Source organism: Vigna umbellata, chromosome 11, assembly GCF_029865625.1.
Source record: "Vigna umbellata cultivar VRB3 chromosome 11, Vumbellata_1.0, whole genome shotgun sequence".
Lineage (NCBI taxonomy): Eukaryota > Viridiplantae > Streptophyta > Magnoliopsida > Fabales > Fabaceae > Vigna > Vigna umbellata.
The window spans coordinates 5,935,629-5,954,769 of NC_142175.1; the positions used below are offsets into that span (position 1 = coordinate 5,935,629).

The window sequence follows — 19,141 nt, forward strand, 5'->3', positions numbered from 1 at the left end:
ACTATCCCACAACTAATTATTTTTTTCAGAAACAGTTCATACCACAATTGATGGATTTCTAAGAAATGACATTGACAATGTTGCAAGAAACAGACAGGTGATCGATGCTATAGAAAAACTTTTTTTTAAAAGAACTTAAAACAGAAGTAACCAGTACAAAGAGAAAAGGATGTAACAGTGTGAATAACATGAGCCATTGAATAATATGTTTCTTGGACTTCCTTCTATAGGATCCAATAATATTTAAGTTCATAAAAGACTAGCTTAACAACAGTTCATTAACTTCAGACCCAATTTGACCCCAATAAAACCAATTGTGTCAGTTGTTATGCCTAAAACAGTTCATTGGATGCATCCTACTCTGCAATTCTATAGCACCAATAGCAACAACACAAGTAATAATGCAAGAGGGTACAGAGAAGGTTCAATCTGAACCTACTACACCTGCACATACTTCTAAAAGTTTTGCCTTCCCTTATTGCTATGAAACTAAAACCTCTTGCAGCTTCTATTAATTAGAGGTTCCATAATTTAATCCAAAATATAGGTACTAAAATATTAAACTAGCCACAAGTGACAGGAAACTCTGAATTTAATCCTACATATTGTCAAAAAATGGAAATGGGTTATTTTTTTTATAACGTAAAATAGTATTAGGTGTTTTTCCAGAACAGTAGCTGCAAATCAATTATGGCTTGAGTGTTGCGTTCTAATTCAATGACCAAGAGACTATCAACAAAAATGTTTAGTTTCACCCACAATCCGGATTCAGTGACAAAGACAACATCAATTCCTAGTTCACATTCCAAAATTCCCATTTTACTACTCTACTAAAACAAACCAAAAAACTACAATTATACAAGACAGAAAAAATAGAGACCAACCGTGATTCTGGAAGGGAAAGGCACACTTGTGAATTGAAGCAATTGTTAATAAAAGGTTTGACGAATAATTCTGATGTATTATTTCAAAGAGTAGAGTACCATATATATACATTCAAAGATCCTATAATTCTTTATCTATTAAAGGAATGACAGGTGCACAAATTATAATAATATCTAAATTATAACTAACACAATATTTGATTATCTAATATCCTTTAATAGAATATTTGGCATATCTTAACAATCGTGAACCTTCGAAAACCTTTCAAGTGGCCATAAACATGAGAGAGTGAAAATTCTCAAAACAGAACAAGCTTATAGAAGTGAGTAGTGAGTGAAGAGACGTACCTGAGAGAAACCACCTGGAAGAAACCCTACTCTTGTGAAGCCCTAGCAATATGCGACTTGCACTCTTCTCTCACAGTCTTGTCACTCTCCTCTAAGGGCTGAGATCGATGACCGGAAGCTCGCATTCCTCGACGGCCACCAGGAGATGGCGTGGAGGCTCCAACGAGTGTGCCCAACGTGGAGGCTACGAGACGTGTAAGGTTTCCAGATGTGTGCGTATGTTCTGTGCTCTGGGATGAGAGAAAAAAATGTTGTGCGGGACGAAATTGGAAGAAATGAAATGGGGACGAGAAAGAAAAGTTGTGCGGGACGAGATTGGAAGAAATGAAATGGGGAATGTTGTGCGCTCTAGGACGGCGAGATTGAAAGAAAGAGGGTTTTGCACTTGTTATGATAGGTGTTTTAATATCTATCATAATATGTTTTTCTCATAATTTTCATTTTGCCACCACGCCCAACATATTATGATAGGCAGGCTTTTACCTGTCATAATGTATGTAACTTTTATTACGAAAATGTCACTACTATTCCCATTATGATAGGTTTCTTAAAATACGTCATAATATATCTTAGTTTTATTACAAAATTGTCACTGGTCAATGTATTATGATAGGTGGATTTCACCTATCATAATAGCCTGTCATGGAGTCCTCTTTTTCCACTAATTTTGACTTCAATTCTTCCTTGTTGCTAACATTACGAACTCGAATACTAAAGGATAGGCCACAACTGTTCTGGCTAGTCAAACAGTTTGCTAGAATGTATCTTCAATGCCAATGCAAAGTTGTCCTCTCATTACTTAAGTCGATCCACGTATGAGTACAAGAGGAGAACATGTACCCTTAGGGGGAAATTTTAATGGAGTAAGAATTATTATGCGTGTACCTAATGAAAGGTATCCTCGGGGTATGTCGACATCATCACCAGTGTTAGGATCCAGTAAGATGCTTAATCTAGGTGGAAACAATGATTTTTATACTATAAGAATAAGAATATCCAATGCGTCGTTGGAATTATTGAGGAAGTATATAAACAATAGCAATTATGATATGGTCAATGTGTTATCAAGCCAGATGACTATTATCCTAAATCCTTTTGGTTCAAATAATAGTCGATAGTTTTCAAAGGTTGGTCGATCAAATGGCTTAAATAGAGGATGACTTGGAAATCGCATGAGAAAATAATGTTGAGAAGCATAATGTTAATCAAAATTATATAAATCGACAATAGATTGCTAATTAAAGCATACAATAGCTAAACAATAATAATATTGACAATTTCATCAAAATAATTTTCATCAAAATCCAGGTAAGAATTTTCAATTGCTTAGGCAAGGTCAGAATCCCAATAATTTATTAAACAACTTGAGACTTTGGAGGAGGAATGTCGATAATATAAGGGATAACTTTGGTTATAACTATAATCAGAATAATGTTCACTAATGAAAAATCTGAATTTTAAATCATCTGAAGCATATTAAAACGTGGTGACAAAGCTGTAATTTTTGAGACACTATATGCCTCGATTCTAAGACAATCATTGCCTAAGGGAATATACTTCCTCGGTTACTCAGGGGACCGAGGAAGAAAACCCTGTTGCACTGCAAATTAAGCTTTTGACCTACAATGACAAACCGAGGCAGAAACCTCTGCAAACTTCGTGTTTACTACAAACTCGGTTCTCTTACAAGATCCTTCACCCACTCAAACTTGGCGTACTCGAACACAACCCCTTCCAAAAACCTAACCACTCCCTCAAGCCCAATCTTGCGCTCGAACTGTAACGGATTCCCCTTCGACGTAGCCTTCACAATCTCCCGCGCCAGATCCAACGTCGTTCTTCCACGGTCATCCGTCACCTTAGGATCCGCGCTCAGATCCAGCACCACCTTCACAACATCGGGCCGTACATACCGCGCCGCCATGTGTAGCGCAGCGAGACCGCCACTATGGTTGGGGTGGTCCAAGTTCGCACTAGTTTCCGCCAACAGCTTCACGCACGATTCCGAGCCAAGTTCGGCCACGAAGAGAAGCGTGGTACGACCTTTAGCGTCCACAGCATCGACATCACGATCGTTGCTGGATTCGATGAGGTTCCTCAGCGCAGGCTCATCGACCTTCTTCATGGGGGTCCACCACAGGGTTTCGTACTCGACGATGACGTCTTTGGCTATGAAGTCTGTAGGAACCTAAGACGGCTTGTGGTCGTCTTTCCACTCAATGAGGTACTCCATTCCGGCGACAGCGTCAAGGGCTCTACTATCGATGTTTCCTTTGACTTCACCATAGGACTCCTCTTTGGTGTCTTTGGAAGCTGCTTGTTGTATGTTTTGGAGTATGGCGATGACAAGGCGGAAGCGCGAGGGGTTTTGGCGGATCGGGAGAAATGGTTGTTGTTTAAGGAAGTGTTTAGGGTTTGAAGTGAATTTAGTTTTGAAGTGAGAAAGAGAAGCTGGTTTGGGGATGAAAATAGCTTCCATTAATAATCTGATGTAATGGTTTTGCTATGGTGTGTTTGGAAGGGTTGAAGATGAACATTTGGCAGTGGGAGTGACGATGGCTTGATTATTTTTTAGGTGGGCATCTATCCAACTGTTAAAGCACCTATGGAGTTTTCAGCTCAGGTATATATATATTTACCAGATTTGTTTTGTTTATGTAGAATCATTGATTCATACTTTAACTGAACCCACTGAATATGATAAATGATAAATCTCCCAAAACTTTCTGCTCCTTTCGGTGAGTGATATCTATTCATGTCTTTTATCATTTATGGTCACCGAAAGATGTCTAAATGATGTGGAACCGTGAAATTTGCAAACATTTGCATATATTTCATTTGTTGTGAGTTTACCACAAAAGTTAGCATTTTTTTATCCCCTATTAACTATAATTTGGGAGACATAATATTGTTGGATTATAAAACAGGAAAATCAAAGAAAGTGAAGGAAATGAGGAAAACAGATGAGAGATAAAATTGAGTGAAAAATATCACTTAATTTAGAAGAAAACTAAAATTATTTCATTTTTTTTCAAAAAGAGACAAGAGGGTACAAATCATAATTGCCAAACTGGAAAAGGCCAACATACTGCCTTAGTTCAAAGAGAACCAAGGCGAAAAGTCCTTTTAAAAAAAAGAAAAAAAAAAGAAAATTGTACTGCTTTAGTTACCTTTGAATTGAGGCAAAGAGTCCATTCCTTTTGCCTCGGTCCACAACCGAGGCAAAATGGGTAGACTTTTTGCCTTGCCTGTATATGTCTCGGTTCCGGAATCGCTGCCTATGTGCGAAAATAACCACTATCATTTTCCTTGATTGCATTAGTGATTGGAAATCAATATTGGCATCAAGAATAATAAATCTTAAGATTTATAATCAACCCTATTTACCAAGGGGATATAAAGTACCTAAATTCTTTAAATTCACTAGGTAGATAGGTGAATGAATTATAGAACATCTTACTAGGTACCAAATCAAGTGTGGTGATTCAACCATGAGCGGGAGTTTGAAAATGAAATACTTTCCTAGTTCCCTAATAAAGAATGTGTTCACTTGGTTCACAACTTTTCCCCCAAATTCAATTCATAGTTAGTATTAGTTGGAAAGGAATTTCCATGAACAAATTTTCATGGGAGAAACCCAAGGGAGCCTAATTAATTTGATGAATGTTAAAAGGTATAATAATGAAGTTATAGACTATTATTTGAATCAATTCCAACATTTGAGTTAGTAAGAATGACTACATCAAGCCTAGAATTCTCGATAAGGAAAAGATTGGTAAATACACCTTTGAGATACATGGTTCACTTAGCAGATCGAGTAAGGAGAATTGGGCAAATTAAATATGAAAAAGAGAAACATAAAAAAACTCACAAAACAATAAGAAAAGAACAAATATTTTATATGGATACTTTTCTAAATAATTCAGATGAAGAGAATATGAGTCATACTGAGGAAGTTCACTTAGCCAAACTTAAAGTAGCACGACTATATATATGCAAGTTATTGGGAAAAGGTAAGGTAGATGATAAAATAAATAAAAATAAAGAGAACTTATATGCTAAAAAGATGATCAAATATTAGATGTTTTGTTAAAAGATTAAAAACTTAAATTCAACAATTGTCATAAATTTCCTTTGCTTGAAGAAATATGAGGAAATAAATATTGTAAATTTAATAATGATTATAGGAATATGACTAATAGTTGTGTACTTTTCAAGGATATGATACAAGATGCTATCGAATAAAGTTGGTTGAAATTTAAATTAAAATTCACGAAAATGGATACTGACCCCTTTTAAAACCAAATGGGTTATGTGGAGCCAATACTCGACACTACTGATGGTTTTAGGATGAATGTGGAGTGATTATGAGGATGGTTGACATTACTAAAGATGTTAACCCAAGAAATGTAAGGGTATTTGAATTTGAAGATAATTTCAAATTCAAGTTAAAGGAATTTGAACTCGAGAATGATATTTACTCGAAATCTGGAGAGTCATTGGTAGAATACTTGACTCGGAAGAAAGAAAAAGATGAAGACATACGATTATGCCCAAGGTGCAATGTAGTGTTTGACAACGTACCCCCTAACCATGGTCAAGAACATATAAGAGAGTTGGCTTCATATGTAGAAGGTGGGCCCAAGCTCTTATCCTCATGGGTCATCAATGAGTTCTTAGTAGATTAGGTTTCTTTTTAGGCCTAGTAGTATAGGGTTTTCATTTTGGCCTTGTATAAAGGGCTACATACTTTAGGTTTTCATTTGGGCCATGTAGTGTAGGGCTTGGAGAGGACCTAGAGGTGGGGCACATTTCGTGGTTGACTACCAATTAAAGATATGCCTAAGAGAGAAGGCTTGTTCTCCAAGGTTGAGGACTTCTTGGTCTTTAATCCTTGAGAGAGTAGTGACCACTTGGCATGCTCCTAATGAAGATGATTAATGGTCATGTGTCATTCTACTAATGAAGAGGACATTACCTTAGTAGTGACCATGTGTCCTTCTCCTAATGGAAAAGATTTTTACCTTGGTCTCCAAGTTAGAATATTAGGGTTTTGGTTCTACAATTTGAGACACCTTTAAGGTTACCTAAGCTTGCAAATAGATGTATCTCCCCTATGTAAATTCACCTTTGATTTGAGTAAAGTTATACTGTTAACTTTGTGTCATACTACCTACTTAGGTCACTAGAGTTAGATTACTCCTTCCTCTAGCCACCCTTCCTTGAGAGTTGACCCAACCTCTCTTGAGAGCACCTAAACACCAAACCATCTACACCATAAGCTCACCAAAACCGAGACAATACCCAACCATACCCATAGCATGCGCACATCATCTCACATTGGGCTCACTTGCCTTGCTTCAGTCATATAGCTTAGAGGGGAGCCTATCATTATCAAGAGCTTTGGTTCTACAAGTTCTTGGTCCTTAATTATTTTATTGAATTTTCGTGTTGTTATATGTTGTTCATTACTTGTCTTGCTTTTCCACAATTTCATCTTTTACATTTTCATGGTTCTATTTCTTGTTATATTTGATCCATTCAACTTGCCTCAAGTTCCATATTTTGAGTGTAGTTTGTGTTCTTTTATATTTTTGTAATTCTTTATTCGTATTTTCATTTGATCACACATGTTAAGTTGAATCATTTTAATTTTTAAATCTATCCATGTTGTCTAGAGTCTTCTAAAGGTATTGGAAAGCACTAGAAGGAGGGTTGAATAGTGTTTTCATAAGTTTTTCGCAACTTGCAAACAAATCATGATGTAGATAACACTTTGTAAGGTTGTTGAACCTAATTAGTACGTTGTTGAGGTTCGTGTCCAAGTTTGAATATAGCGGTGACCTTAGGCGGAGTGACATGTATTGTCAGAAAGAGAAAACATATGAGATGTTAACAAAACTCTATATCGTTTATCAACAGACTAAAACACACAAGATGTTTACGATGTTGTCACTGCATCACTTATTATAATGGGTGGATTACAATCGGTATTGTTAGAAGTCTCACATCGATTATATATAAAGTCAATTCAGAATACATAATTCGGTGTAAACCTCACCTTACAAGTCGATTTTATATGGGTGATTTAGGCTTAAAATTCAATTCTTAACATAGTATTAGATTCATTAGTTAGGCCTACCCACTAGTTCAAAATAGGTATATTAGATCGGTTCTAGAGCACTGATGTAATATGTTGAAAATAGATTAGATCGATTCTAAAAGATTTAAGTCAAAAACAAAAAATCACACTCAGACACATATGCTTATTCAGCAAAAGATCTGCAAAATCCAATATCTCACAATAGGAAAAACCCTAACAAATCATACCCTAACATTCTAAAAACAAAACAAAAACCCTAATTAAATAGCAAGAAGTTTAAGTGAATAAGGAAATGCATGGAATCGACCATATTTGAGAAAATTAGGGATAAGAAATTGTGAAACGGAATCCTACCTTCATATAACTATCAAATCGAAATCAAGGTGGTGGAAGTTGACGAGCGTAGAGAGGAAGATTGAGATTGGAAATTGGGAAAAAGAGAGAACATAACCTGTTTGATAGAGGCATCGCAACGACGATTTGGAGTGACCTGGAAGAGAAGAAGAAGTTTGTTGAAGCGCGAGTGGTAGTAGTACGACACGACAATGATAGTGGTAAGTGGATTGGAAGAGAAGAAGAAACAATGAAGACACAATGGAAAAGACATATTAGATAAGTCCCCTATAACCGAGTTAAAATACTTCTTAGTATTCACAAAATTGTATTTTTGTTTTGAATTAAATTGGTTTCGTTATAATCTTATATTATGTTTTAGTATCACAATTTTCCACTAGTGATCTTAGGAAAATTTGTTATTTATTGAATCTATTGTTCCATATACTACTAGACCACTATCAAACTACTCATTAAAATTTAGTCCTTCACGATGTGTATATACCTCAACATGACACTAGTGCAAAAAAGATTTTTTATACCTCCTAAAAAAGGTTTTTTATACCTATTTTCAAGCAAGTATAGAAGCAGGGGTATAGAAAGTTTTCAATTTTTTATACCTGCTATTGAACCGTGTAAACAGTTTTACTTTTATAAAGGTTTTATTTATAATAGGTATAAAAGTCTGATATTTACACCTGGTACTCTAGGAACAGGTATAAAAAGTCCCCTACGGATAGAGAAGAAAAATGCAGTTACCTAACGTAATATTTACCTAACAAAGTTCCTAAATATATTTACTTAACGTAGTTACTTAACATAGTTACACATAAAATAATTCCTAAACTCAAAATGTAATATTGAAACATTTAATCATTTACAAATGGTTAAAAAAATGCAGCCCACCGCTTCCGAACATCCTTTCTGACATGTTGCTCCATTGGAGATGTGTTATCAAATATCTACACAATGAATAGTTTGAGTCAAGTTATAATATTAATGGCTTAATATTGTAGTTATAAAATGTACGCAAGAAATAAATTATTAAAAAACTTACAATATTAGTGTACTTTTAATTGTCAAAATGCGAGGTTTTTTGTGCAATGAACATAAGAGAACTACAAGAAACTGTTGAGGAAGAATTAGTAACAATTGTCAGTGATCCCTACAGATTCAAACAATAATAGTGTTAAATAACATTTACATAAATGAAATTTTATTAATAAAAATTATATACTTAGTGTTGCAAATAAGGTGCTAAGTACACTTCCAAAAGTGACTTATTATTATATGGACATTATAAGGACTACATTGGCAATATAAAAGAACAATTGAAAAGTAAATGATTCGTGAATGCCATAAGATTTCTAGTATAACTAACCAATAGGTATGTACCAAAAGCATTATAAAAAGCAAACAGAAAAAGAATGCTTCATGAATGCCACAAGACTGCCAACAACTTCTTACATGTGTTTATTATAGAATAAAATTATAGTTTCCTACATCGACTATTTTATTTCTGCAATCTATTAGTGTCCTTTCATCAGTTTAATTATGTTGTTATTCTTGTCTGCAGCTAAAATGTGATAATTGATTATTTTTTATTTGTTTAAGATGGGATTAATGATAATTTTGACAACTGTATGAGCATTTTTATTAACCAACTTGCATTGGGTTCTGTTCATACATTAAACTTAACAGTAATGCTAGGCCTAGACCTTTTCTTTTCTATGCCAGTTGGCTTGGCTTTAGATTTGACTCAGTTGTATTATCTCTTTTTTCATTCCCATGTAACCTGATGGCCCTGGACTAGGTGAAATCTGTACTTGGGTAGCTTGACTTTCTTGACATTATGCTTTCTAATAAGTAATCTCTTATGATTACGATTTATTTTATTCTTTGTGCTTTCTCTTCTGAATTGCTTCAACAACATCATTGGAACTGTAACATCTGATTCAGTGAGAGCAGCCAACCATTTCCTTCAACTTGAGTGCACCATTAAGCACAGAAGGCAATTCATGAATAATAAGAACGAAGCATAAACTATAAAAGTGGTTATAGGTGAAAATGTAAACGAATAAAAGACCACATAATGCTAGAGTAGTAACTCACCTCGTGATGCTCAATGTATCCACTCTGTGTAAGGTCAAACAATCGAAATGCAACTGTCAAAAAGAAAAATCGGCACAATCAAGCTCAATGTACATAACCAAAAAAAGCATAACAGACAAATAACGTTTGATTTGTGCAATAAACAAATGATGTCCTACATTCAATCACAGATGCTAATTTATGAGATGAGAGAGAGAGAAAAAAAGGACAAAATATATAATATGCAGATCTAGTTGAATAGGTAACAATTTTAGAAGAAGCTTACCAAAACCAAAAACTAAAATATAAGCTATTGGCTTCCTTATAGATACCAAATTAATGTAACGCACATCACACAGACATGATTACTTCCTATCATAAATTTTAAATAACTTCATAAAAAAACAAGTATTTAGAGCTAAGACATAAATTAAGTTCAGTCAACACGTGTTACTCTTGCAAAGATCGCAAGTGCAAAATACTGCTATGCAGAACATTCAGTCACTAAGGTCATGTCTTTATACCAATACAACAACTCACTTCAAATATTAATTATCCCATACATCATTCATAATCGGGGAGCTGGTTGCAGTAAATTAATTCTCATTGATAGGAAACATTATAATTTGAACTATGAACTTACTACGGCCAATATGGAAATCATTCACAACTAAAAATGAAATTAGAACAATTTGCTAGCACTCAAGATAAAAACCATTAACAACATAATTTTTCCCGTTTATTTTACTACAGAAACAACAGTAACTCACCACTTCATCCCCATCATGAGTGAATTCCAGGAATGATCCCACCGCCCTGACAGAACAGTCATAATTCTCAACAAACAACAAAAGGATACAAAAGTAATTGCTTCATATGGACAAAATTAGATAGATAAAAGAGATCAACTCACTTGAGGACGGCAACTCTAAGACGGTTGCTAGTCTCGTCCTACAAGCACTTGAGTAGAAGAGCTTGCAGATCTGAAAAATACGGCTGAAAAGCATTCCCAATTGTTTCAGTTAAAGAGCTGAAGAGAATTAATGCCACCTTACATCCCAAAAAGCAACAAACAGAATTTGGTTAGATGCTAAACTCGTCAGTATGCAAACAACATCTAGTTCAAAGCACTGAAACAAAAAGTAAACATAAAAAAAGGTTAACATCATCCATCTTATCTAAGCCACTCTAAAATCCCACTCCACTAGCATCACTAAATCGTCTAAATAGATAATTCAATTGAAGAAGATTATGTTTAAATCTACTGCATAATAACCAACCTTTTGGCCGATGATTGAACCTTTTCAAATTATTATATTCTACACCGGGGCTAATTATTTCTTTACATACGCGCATCAAATATTGGTGTAATGTATAGATATTAATAAAATTCAAATGAAATGCAAAGAAATGTATAGATATTAATAGATGTACCCACAAGATAGCTCACACAAACCACCAAGAAGTCAATTATTATTCAGAATTGCAATGCTGCTGCTGTGCAGAAATCAGAATGCACTACTGTCATTGTGTCGAACAGTAGAAAAGCAACTTTTGCTACCAATTCTCACACAATTATTGATGTACCAAACCAACAAACATTTATGCAGAGAAAAGCAACTTGTTTCAGAAAAATAAGTGCTGAAATTGGTGTTTGAAAAATCAATTTGTACCAGATTGCTTAACACTCAGTTTTGCAGCACAAGCAAGTCCAAATTAATTGTTTAAGTGTATAAGTGCTGCCAATTGAGGCTAAATAACAGTAATTCGAATTTTCACTAGTGGAGTTCCCCTTTTATCACCAATTCAAGCAACTCCAACACCAATTTTGAGTTGTAATGGTACAAATGAGTTTTAAACAATCAATAACAGTCAGATTCAACAAATTAAACTTGAGTGAAGCACTCAAACTGCATTTTAAGATGTCCAACAATGAACTAAGTGTTGAACCAAAATTGACATTGCAGTAGCTTCACACAAATCAAGAAAAAACAGATCGGCCAACTGTCAAAGAGAGCTCTGCTGAAGTTTTCTCAGTTTCACCAAGCTTTGCCTAAGCAAATCATCACTTATTTGGTGTGTACATGATACTGGCTTAATCAAATCAGATGCATCTCAGCTGAATTTGCAATCAGATTTTCATCAGAAAAATATTGTGAATCACCTATAAATCTGAATCTGCTGCCACACATCTTACACCCGAACTCTTGAATGAATTTGTCATGGCTCATATGGCATGTAGATGATGGACTTACACACAGATATTGGAAATGGCCTTGATGTTGAAGTACAGCTTATAACAAGCCAATAGAACACAGTAAAGCATTTAATTCAAGTTCCCATGTTATGGAGTCACAGATTCTACGCTTTCATTTGTATTATTCAGCCGGAATCAATGACTTTCACTGTTCAAAATAGCTTTATCAGACAAAAATGGTAAATACCATGGTGGAACTAAGTCGAAGGTTGTCATTAACAACCCCAGTTTTATCAGAGAAGAATCGAGTAGGAGCTAATGTAAGACAAAGATCATGTTTCATGAAGATACAGTTTAAAGTAATTAACGTATACATATTTATGAGGAGATGATTATGTAAATTGTTGTTATGCAAACATAATAATGAGAGCTGATTTAACATTTACAAATTATCTCAGAAGCAAGTTTGTATGGACTTCTTTACTAGTGTTATTCAACAATTATTCATAATTCGAAGGATTAGAGAGTTTTTCTATATGAATTCATGTTTTAAAAAGTGACAAGTAACGTGTGTTTTGGCTTGTTTTTTTAGTTCAGAATCTAACTTTTGTCTTCTAACGTTAATGTGTCATTCGGCCTTAAATTAATCTTTCCTTCATCATCTATTAATTTGGAATTCAATGTCTCTCTTTAATTACCTAAAATTATTATTTAAAGCAGAAAATTACAATTATACCCACTAGTAAAAAAACAAGATTTTAACTCGCGCATTTGACATACTGGTGCGGTGACATTTTCGTAATTATCGCGCAAGGTATATGCCTCGGTTCAAAAAGAACCGATGCCTAAAACTGGTGCAGTGACATTTTTGTAATTATCACGCAAGGTATATGCCTCGGTTCAAAAAGAACCGATGCCTAAAACTGGTGCGGTGGTAATTTTGTAATTATCGCGCAAAGATATATGCCTCGGTTCAAAAGGAATCGATGTCTAAAACTGGTGCGATGACATTTTTGTAATTATTTTTTATTTTTTTGAGAGCGTTTAGGCATCGGTTCTTTATAGAACCGAGGCCGTAGACCCTTATTGCCTTGGTTAAAAAAATAACCGAGGTAATAACATGTGTTTAGGGTTAAATTTCGCAAACAGAGATAGAAGTTGCGCTGCTCCTCTCTTTTCTCCCATTTTCTTTCGTTTGCGAGGGGGAGGCTTCCTTCCTCTTCTCTATTCTGATGGAGGCACGACGAAGGGATCTTCAATGGCGTGATTGAGGTGCGGCGAAGACGCGGCGGGGGCGCAAGGGCGGTCATTCTCGTTCTTCTTCTCTTTGTTCTGATTCGCAGCAAAGGAGGAAACTTCCTTCCGTCTCCTTTTTCTGATTTTGTTTGGATTATTTTATGTTTAATTGATGCTCTGCAGGAGTGGTGGAGTTTGATTCTCTGCAGGTGGTGGTGGGAGCGCGTCGTTCTCGTTCTTTGTTCTTCGTAGTGGAATCTTTGATGATGGTGGTGTGAGATGGAGTGGTAGGCATTGATGGATTGTAGCCAAGGGCTAACAACTCATATGGCGAATGGTGAAAAAGAAAAAAACAAAACCTCTACTGCCTCAGTTGGATTTGAACCGAGGCAAAATCACACACCTTTTTGCTTCGGTTCAGAACCGAGGGAAAAAGCCTACCCCTTTTTGTCTCGCCTGTATATGCCTTGGTTGCGGAACCGCTGCATATAAGCGAAAATAACCGTTGTCGTTTCCCTTTAGTGTACTAGTGACCCTATAAAAGATAAATAAATTCCCAAAATCTAATGTTACAAAATTAATATTTTTGAAGACATTGAATTAAAAATTATAGTAAGTGACTTGAACTTTTTCTAAAAATGCGAAAATGGACAAGGAAAGTATAAACTAGTATGATACTCATTATTTTTATACAAAATGATATAGCATAATATACAATAAAAATTAAAACCATGTAGTATTGACAACAATCTTATGAGTGAGATGACATTCTGTTTTTCGATGTGATGTTATGAATATGATGGGTAGTTCTAAGTAAAATATCAGTGTGATACCTTATTCTTTGAACAAATTCTAGAACTTGCTCAAATGGAGAAAAGAAAGTTGTTGTTTCGATAATCATTGCCATTGTAGTCGGTGCTGTATGCTTAGTGCTATTCTGTTTTGAAAAGAAAGTTGTTGTTTCGAAAGAAAGAAGGTGAGGTATTATACATTGAAATATGAATTCTACGAAATATCCATAGGGGAGTGAGGATATAGCGAGATCATATAGCGAGGATAAATCTAGAAGTTTCCTAAATATATTTGTGATCATGTTTACAAGGTAATCAAAGGCAAGCAATACGCAGAGGATATTACAAAGAAGAATCCAATCACTAAACATCAAAGAATTTTAATTAGCCACAATTTTCAAATTCAAAGGAAAAGAATAACATCTAGGCAGCAGATGCAATAAACAAATTTCCTCCATTAAAGTAGCAATAACATAAAAAATACCTCTCTAAGTTGTAAGAGTTGTTCCCTGGTAGCACACGCTCACGACCACCTTCTAACCGTAAATTGAAGCGGCAAAAAGAAACTAAAATACAAAATGTTTGCCTCAGAGCCTCAAGAGAACTTTTAATCGATGCAAAACAGTGAAGGAACCAAGGAACCCTAGAATGGACCGATTGATCGATGGAAAAGGGGTTTTAAACGGTGGAAAGGGATTATAATTGGTAGAATGTGATTATAATCGGTCGAAGATGAGGAAATGAGGAAATGCTGGAGAAACCCTAACCTAAAAGTGTGGAAGATGCTCTCTGATGGTGAAGGATGAGCTCTCGAGCCATTGAAAGTGAGGAAGACGACGCTGAGAAATGTTCTCTGATGTGCGAAAGAGAAAAAGACAACGCTGAGAAATGTTGCTTTACCCAAACGTAAACAACTTCAAACGCGAAAAAGAAGATGAGAAACGCATAGTAAATGAAAAACGCGAACAACTTCAAACGGGAACAAGAACTTTACCCAACCACCTCAACAATGGTAATTGAAATGAAGTTTTGCACAAAAAAGAAAGTATAGCGGGAAAAACAAATTGAACATGTAAAATAATCTATACCTGTTATAATATTTAATTGGTGTAGATCAATAATTTATAGATTTTATACCTATTTTTATTATAACCTATGTAAAAAAGTTTCTCATATTTACAAAACTATCATTATTCCACTTTCTATGACTTCTAAATTTTGACACGTATAAAAAGTCACTATAAAAAATATAATTTCCACTAGTGTGAGATATATATATTGAAAAACATTAACTAAAAATAAGACTAATTGACAATATATAATACAAAATCACGTCTTACAAAGTAATTTTATAAAATTAACATTTTTTAACCTATATATGAAAAAAAAACTTCTAAAATGTCATTGTTGCAGTAATTTCTCCATATGATACTATGCTTATTTTATTCACATTCAAATCAGCCTCATCTCCACTCTTTGCACCACTCCCAGGTATTACCAGCTCATACTTCCTTCTTAATTACATTGCAATAGAGTGTCGGATATTTATGCATGCTGTAGTTCTTCCAACCAGTTATCCTCCAAAAAAGAACTATTCTACTACCATTTCATATTCTTCATATACCACTTCCTCGTCAAACCAACTCCCTTCTTTTCTATCTTCACTTAAGTAAATATTTTCATCGCCATAACTCTCCTATGTTATTCAACTTTATACATTAAATGTATTTTGACTCCAAAACATCCTTAAAGAGGCCTGACCTTCCACATTAATTGTTACAATATGCTTCAGATTGCTTCACATTTCATGATTGTAGCACAAAACTAACTTGATAATTTTGATAAAAATATATATACGTGACACTTTTTACATTAGTCATTAATTAATATCAAAGTCCCACTTTCTATATTAATAAAATTTGTAAAATAATCGATGCATAATATGTAAAATAAGTCTTTTAAAGAAAAAAATGTATCACTTTGTTCTGTTAAACTGTGAGTATTTCCTAAACAAATGTACTACATAGTGTTCTGTATTATAGCCCTTACAAAGATGTTAAATACTTCTATTTCTAGCCCACACGACGGCAACTTCATTTTTATTTTTGTTTTTGTTTTTTTTTTCTATTCTGATTGTATTTTCGTGTTGAGACGATTATAAACAAACATTTATCTTCAAATTATTGAAAATTAATTATGGACAGATAAAGACGAAACAAAATACTCTGGGATTCTATTCTTCTATGACGAGTTAGATCCTTGAAGAACGCTGGAGCACCTTCCACGAATTCAACCACGCGTCGTGTTCCCAGCGATTCTTCTCCATTTTCTCTCGACGTCGCAACACGTTCATCTTACACACCCACCGCTTCCGGAAACTCATCCATCTATAAATAACCTAAGTAACATGTTCCATAAACAACCAAGAACACAAACGAAGAAAAGAAAAAGACAGGTTTCTATTTGTTTTCTTTAAGATTGTGACGACTATGGCTAGCGACGGGAGCGAGGAGTTCAGGCTAGTGTCACCGGCCTTCAGCAACGAGGGGAAGTTACCACGGAACTACACGGAGGAGGGGCAAGGGGCAAAGAAGAATATATCCCCACCGTTGGAGTGGTACAACCTGCCGCCGGGAACGCAGACCCTGGCGCTGGTCGTGGAGGACATTGACGCGCCTGACCCCGAGGGACCCATTGTGCCGTGGACTCACTGGGTAGTGGCCAACATTCCGGCGACGGTGAAGGGGCTGCCGGAAGGGTTCTCCGGGAAGGAGATGGGTGGGGAGTACGCAGGGATCAAAGAAGGGAACAATGACTTGAAGGTGCCAGGTTGGTGTTGCCCTAAGTTGCCCACGCATGGTCACAGAACCCAGTTTAAGCTTTACGCTTTGGATACACAGCTTCACCTTGGGAACAAGGTACTATCATGTTCTTAGAAATTCTAGAAAAAAGTAAAGACTTATTTAACAATTTCTTTGGGTTAAATCCAATTTTGATTTCGTGCAATTTTATTTTTCTAATGACTTTTTCAAGTTCTAACACAGTTGTATTTTACTCTAATAATAGTATATGGAATTATTATTATTCTTTTCTATTATTCTAACAATAATTTTATTTTCTATTAACATGCTGAACTAAAAAGTTTGTTTCTTAAACTCTTAAATCTTGAAATATTTAAAATAGAATGTGTAATAAAAGCTTATTTAAGTTCGTTTATTTAAACTTACTTTAGAATTCATTAAAATTTGTTTAGAGTAGTTCATTTTGATGATCTTTTTTCTTAATACAATAGTTTTTACTATTGAGAAATTGTTTTAAATAAATATCATTTTAATTTTTGTGATGCACTTTCATATTTTGTAACCTTTAAGAGATTTTCTTATAATGAATCTAGAAGCTTCTTCTTATTTAAGGTTTTAGGTTATCTTGTTTTTCTTATATGTGAATATTTTCTTGCAGGTGACGAAGGAGAAGCTATTGGAAGATGCCATACAAGGACATGTTCTGGGAGAAGCAACTTTGATGGCTATATTCTAATATGTAATTTGTGGGTGAACTGTCTTTAGCTAATATGTGTACATTTTGAAATGTGACGTTAGCGAGATAATTAAACTTCCTATGTTTAATATTTTTCAGCTTCATCTCGAGTTCTGTTACGAGATAACTATTTTTTCTAGACTTGAAAATTGAAACTTTCGTTATGACATTTCTGACACCTTCAAATTAAAAATTCGATTACACATTTAAAAATTTAAATAATTTAGATTTTAAAACACCCTAAGGTAAGAATAGTGTTAGGTGTTGTACCCAATTCTATAAAACTGCACAGAATATTTTAAATATATAACACATCTTCATAATGGTATCCTTAGGAAGAAAACCGGAGGAAAATATATATTCTTTACCAGAAAAATATATAGACATTTTAAGGATCTTCTTAAAAGGCTACGCGATCGATATTTTTAAATACTTTAATTATTAATAATTTAAAAATACTTTATTTATTAATAAGATATCTAATATGTTCTATATTTTTAAATATTTCTTATTAAAATATTTTAAAATTTTCTTTAATAAATAAAGTATTTAAAAATTATTAATAAATAAAATAATTATTTTAAAATATAGTGAAGTTTTAGAATATTTTATTTATTAATAATGTTAGAATACTTTATTTATTAATAATTTATAAGTATCCCATATTTTAGAATTTAGAATACTTTGATGATATTTAATTTATAGAAGTATTTTTATAGAGTTAGAATACTTTAATGATATTAGTTGATGAAATGTTTAGTTTATAAAATAATAATTTTTTTATAGTTAAAATACTTTGGTAATATTTTTAATAATTTGAATTTTTATAATAACAATCTTTTTAGATATTTTGACAACTTTCATATATATTTTAATTTAGATATATATAATAATAATAATTTATTATTATTATGTTATTTTAAAATATTTTGACACTTTTAATTAGATATGTATAATAATAATTATATATTATTATATTTTTAAAGATTATTGTACACTTTTTTTAATGCACACATATCATGTGTTATATTTTATTTAATTAAAAATAAAAATGAAAAACAAAAACTAACTACTATATTATGTATTATATTTTATTTAATTAAGAAAAATTAAAATGAAAAACAAAAATGAAAATGAACATTTTCTAACTACTTTGGTCACAACTTTTAATTGTTTCAATTTAATCTCCGTAGTCGTTAAGATTGTGGTACACATTTTATCTTTCAGCATTTACTATTTGTTTTTTTGTTTTTATGCAATTTAATAGAGAAACTAAAGGAATGTTTTTACTACTTTTATTTAGTAGTGGAAATTATTTTATGGAAAATATAAAATTCTTTAGAAGTTAATGTTTTTAAAATAATTAAAAGAAATAAAAATAATTGCTTAGTGGAAATTATTTTGTGAAAGATTTTTCATAAATTAATATTATTTAAAATAATTAAAAGGAATTGTTTAAATAATGATTATAGTAAAAGTTTTAATTCTTCTCTAAGAAATTTATAATCTCCATAAACTAAATAAACCTTTTACTATCTTTTCTCTTCACTTAAATTTTCCAAAATCTATTATTCTATCTCTCCTCTCCATTCAAATTCACTCAAATTTTTCAAAATTTATC

At 33.5% G+C, this 19,141-nt stretch overlaps 1 protein-coding gene and 1 pseudogene across 1 annotated transcript; one reads left to right on the top strand and one right to left on the bottom strand.

Moving 5' to 3' along the window:
- Positions 1 to 2,898: 2,898 nt before the first annotated feature.
- On the bottom strand, positions 2,899 to 3,779 carry LOC124822608 (signal recognition particle 43 kDa protein, chloroplastic pseudogene; annotated as a pseudogene).
- Positions 3,780 to 16,390: 12,611 nt separating this feature from the next.
- Positions 16,391 to 17,618, top strand: LOC124822606 (PEBP (phosphatidylethanolamine-binding protein) family protein). The gene is made up of 2 exons (XM_047294629.2): positions 16,391 to 16,901; positions 17,443 to 17,618. Exons 1-2 carry the CDS (start codon positions 16,473 to 16,475, stop codon positions 17,518 to 17,520), a joined length of 507 nt encoding a protein of 168 aa, XP_047150585.1. The 5' UTR covers positions 16,391 to 16,472; the 3' UTR covers positions 17,521 to 17,618.
- The last annotated feature ends 1,523 nt before the right edge of the window (positions 17,619 to 19,141 follow it).

Coding starts and splice junctions, on each gene's coding strand:
- LOC124822606 (XM_047294629.2), top strand. CDS start 16,473: ATGGCTAGCGACGGGAGCGAGGAGTTCAGGCTAGTGTCACCGGCCTTC. Junction 16,902..17,442: donor AGCTTCACCTTGGGAACAAG/GTACTATCATGT, acceptor ATTTTCTTGCAG/GTGACGAAGGAGAAGCTATT.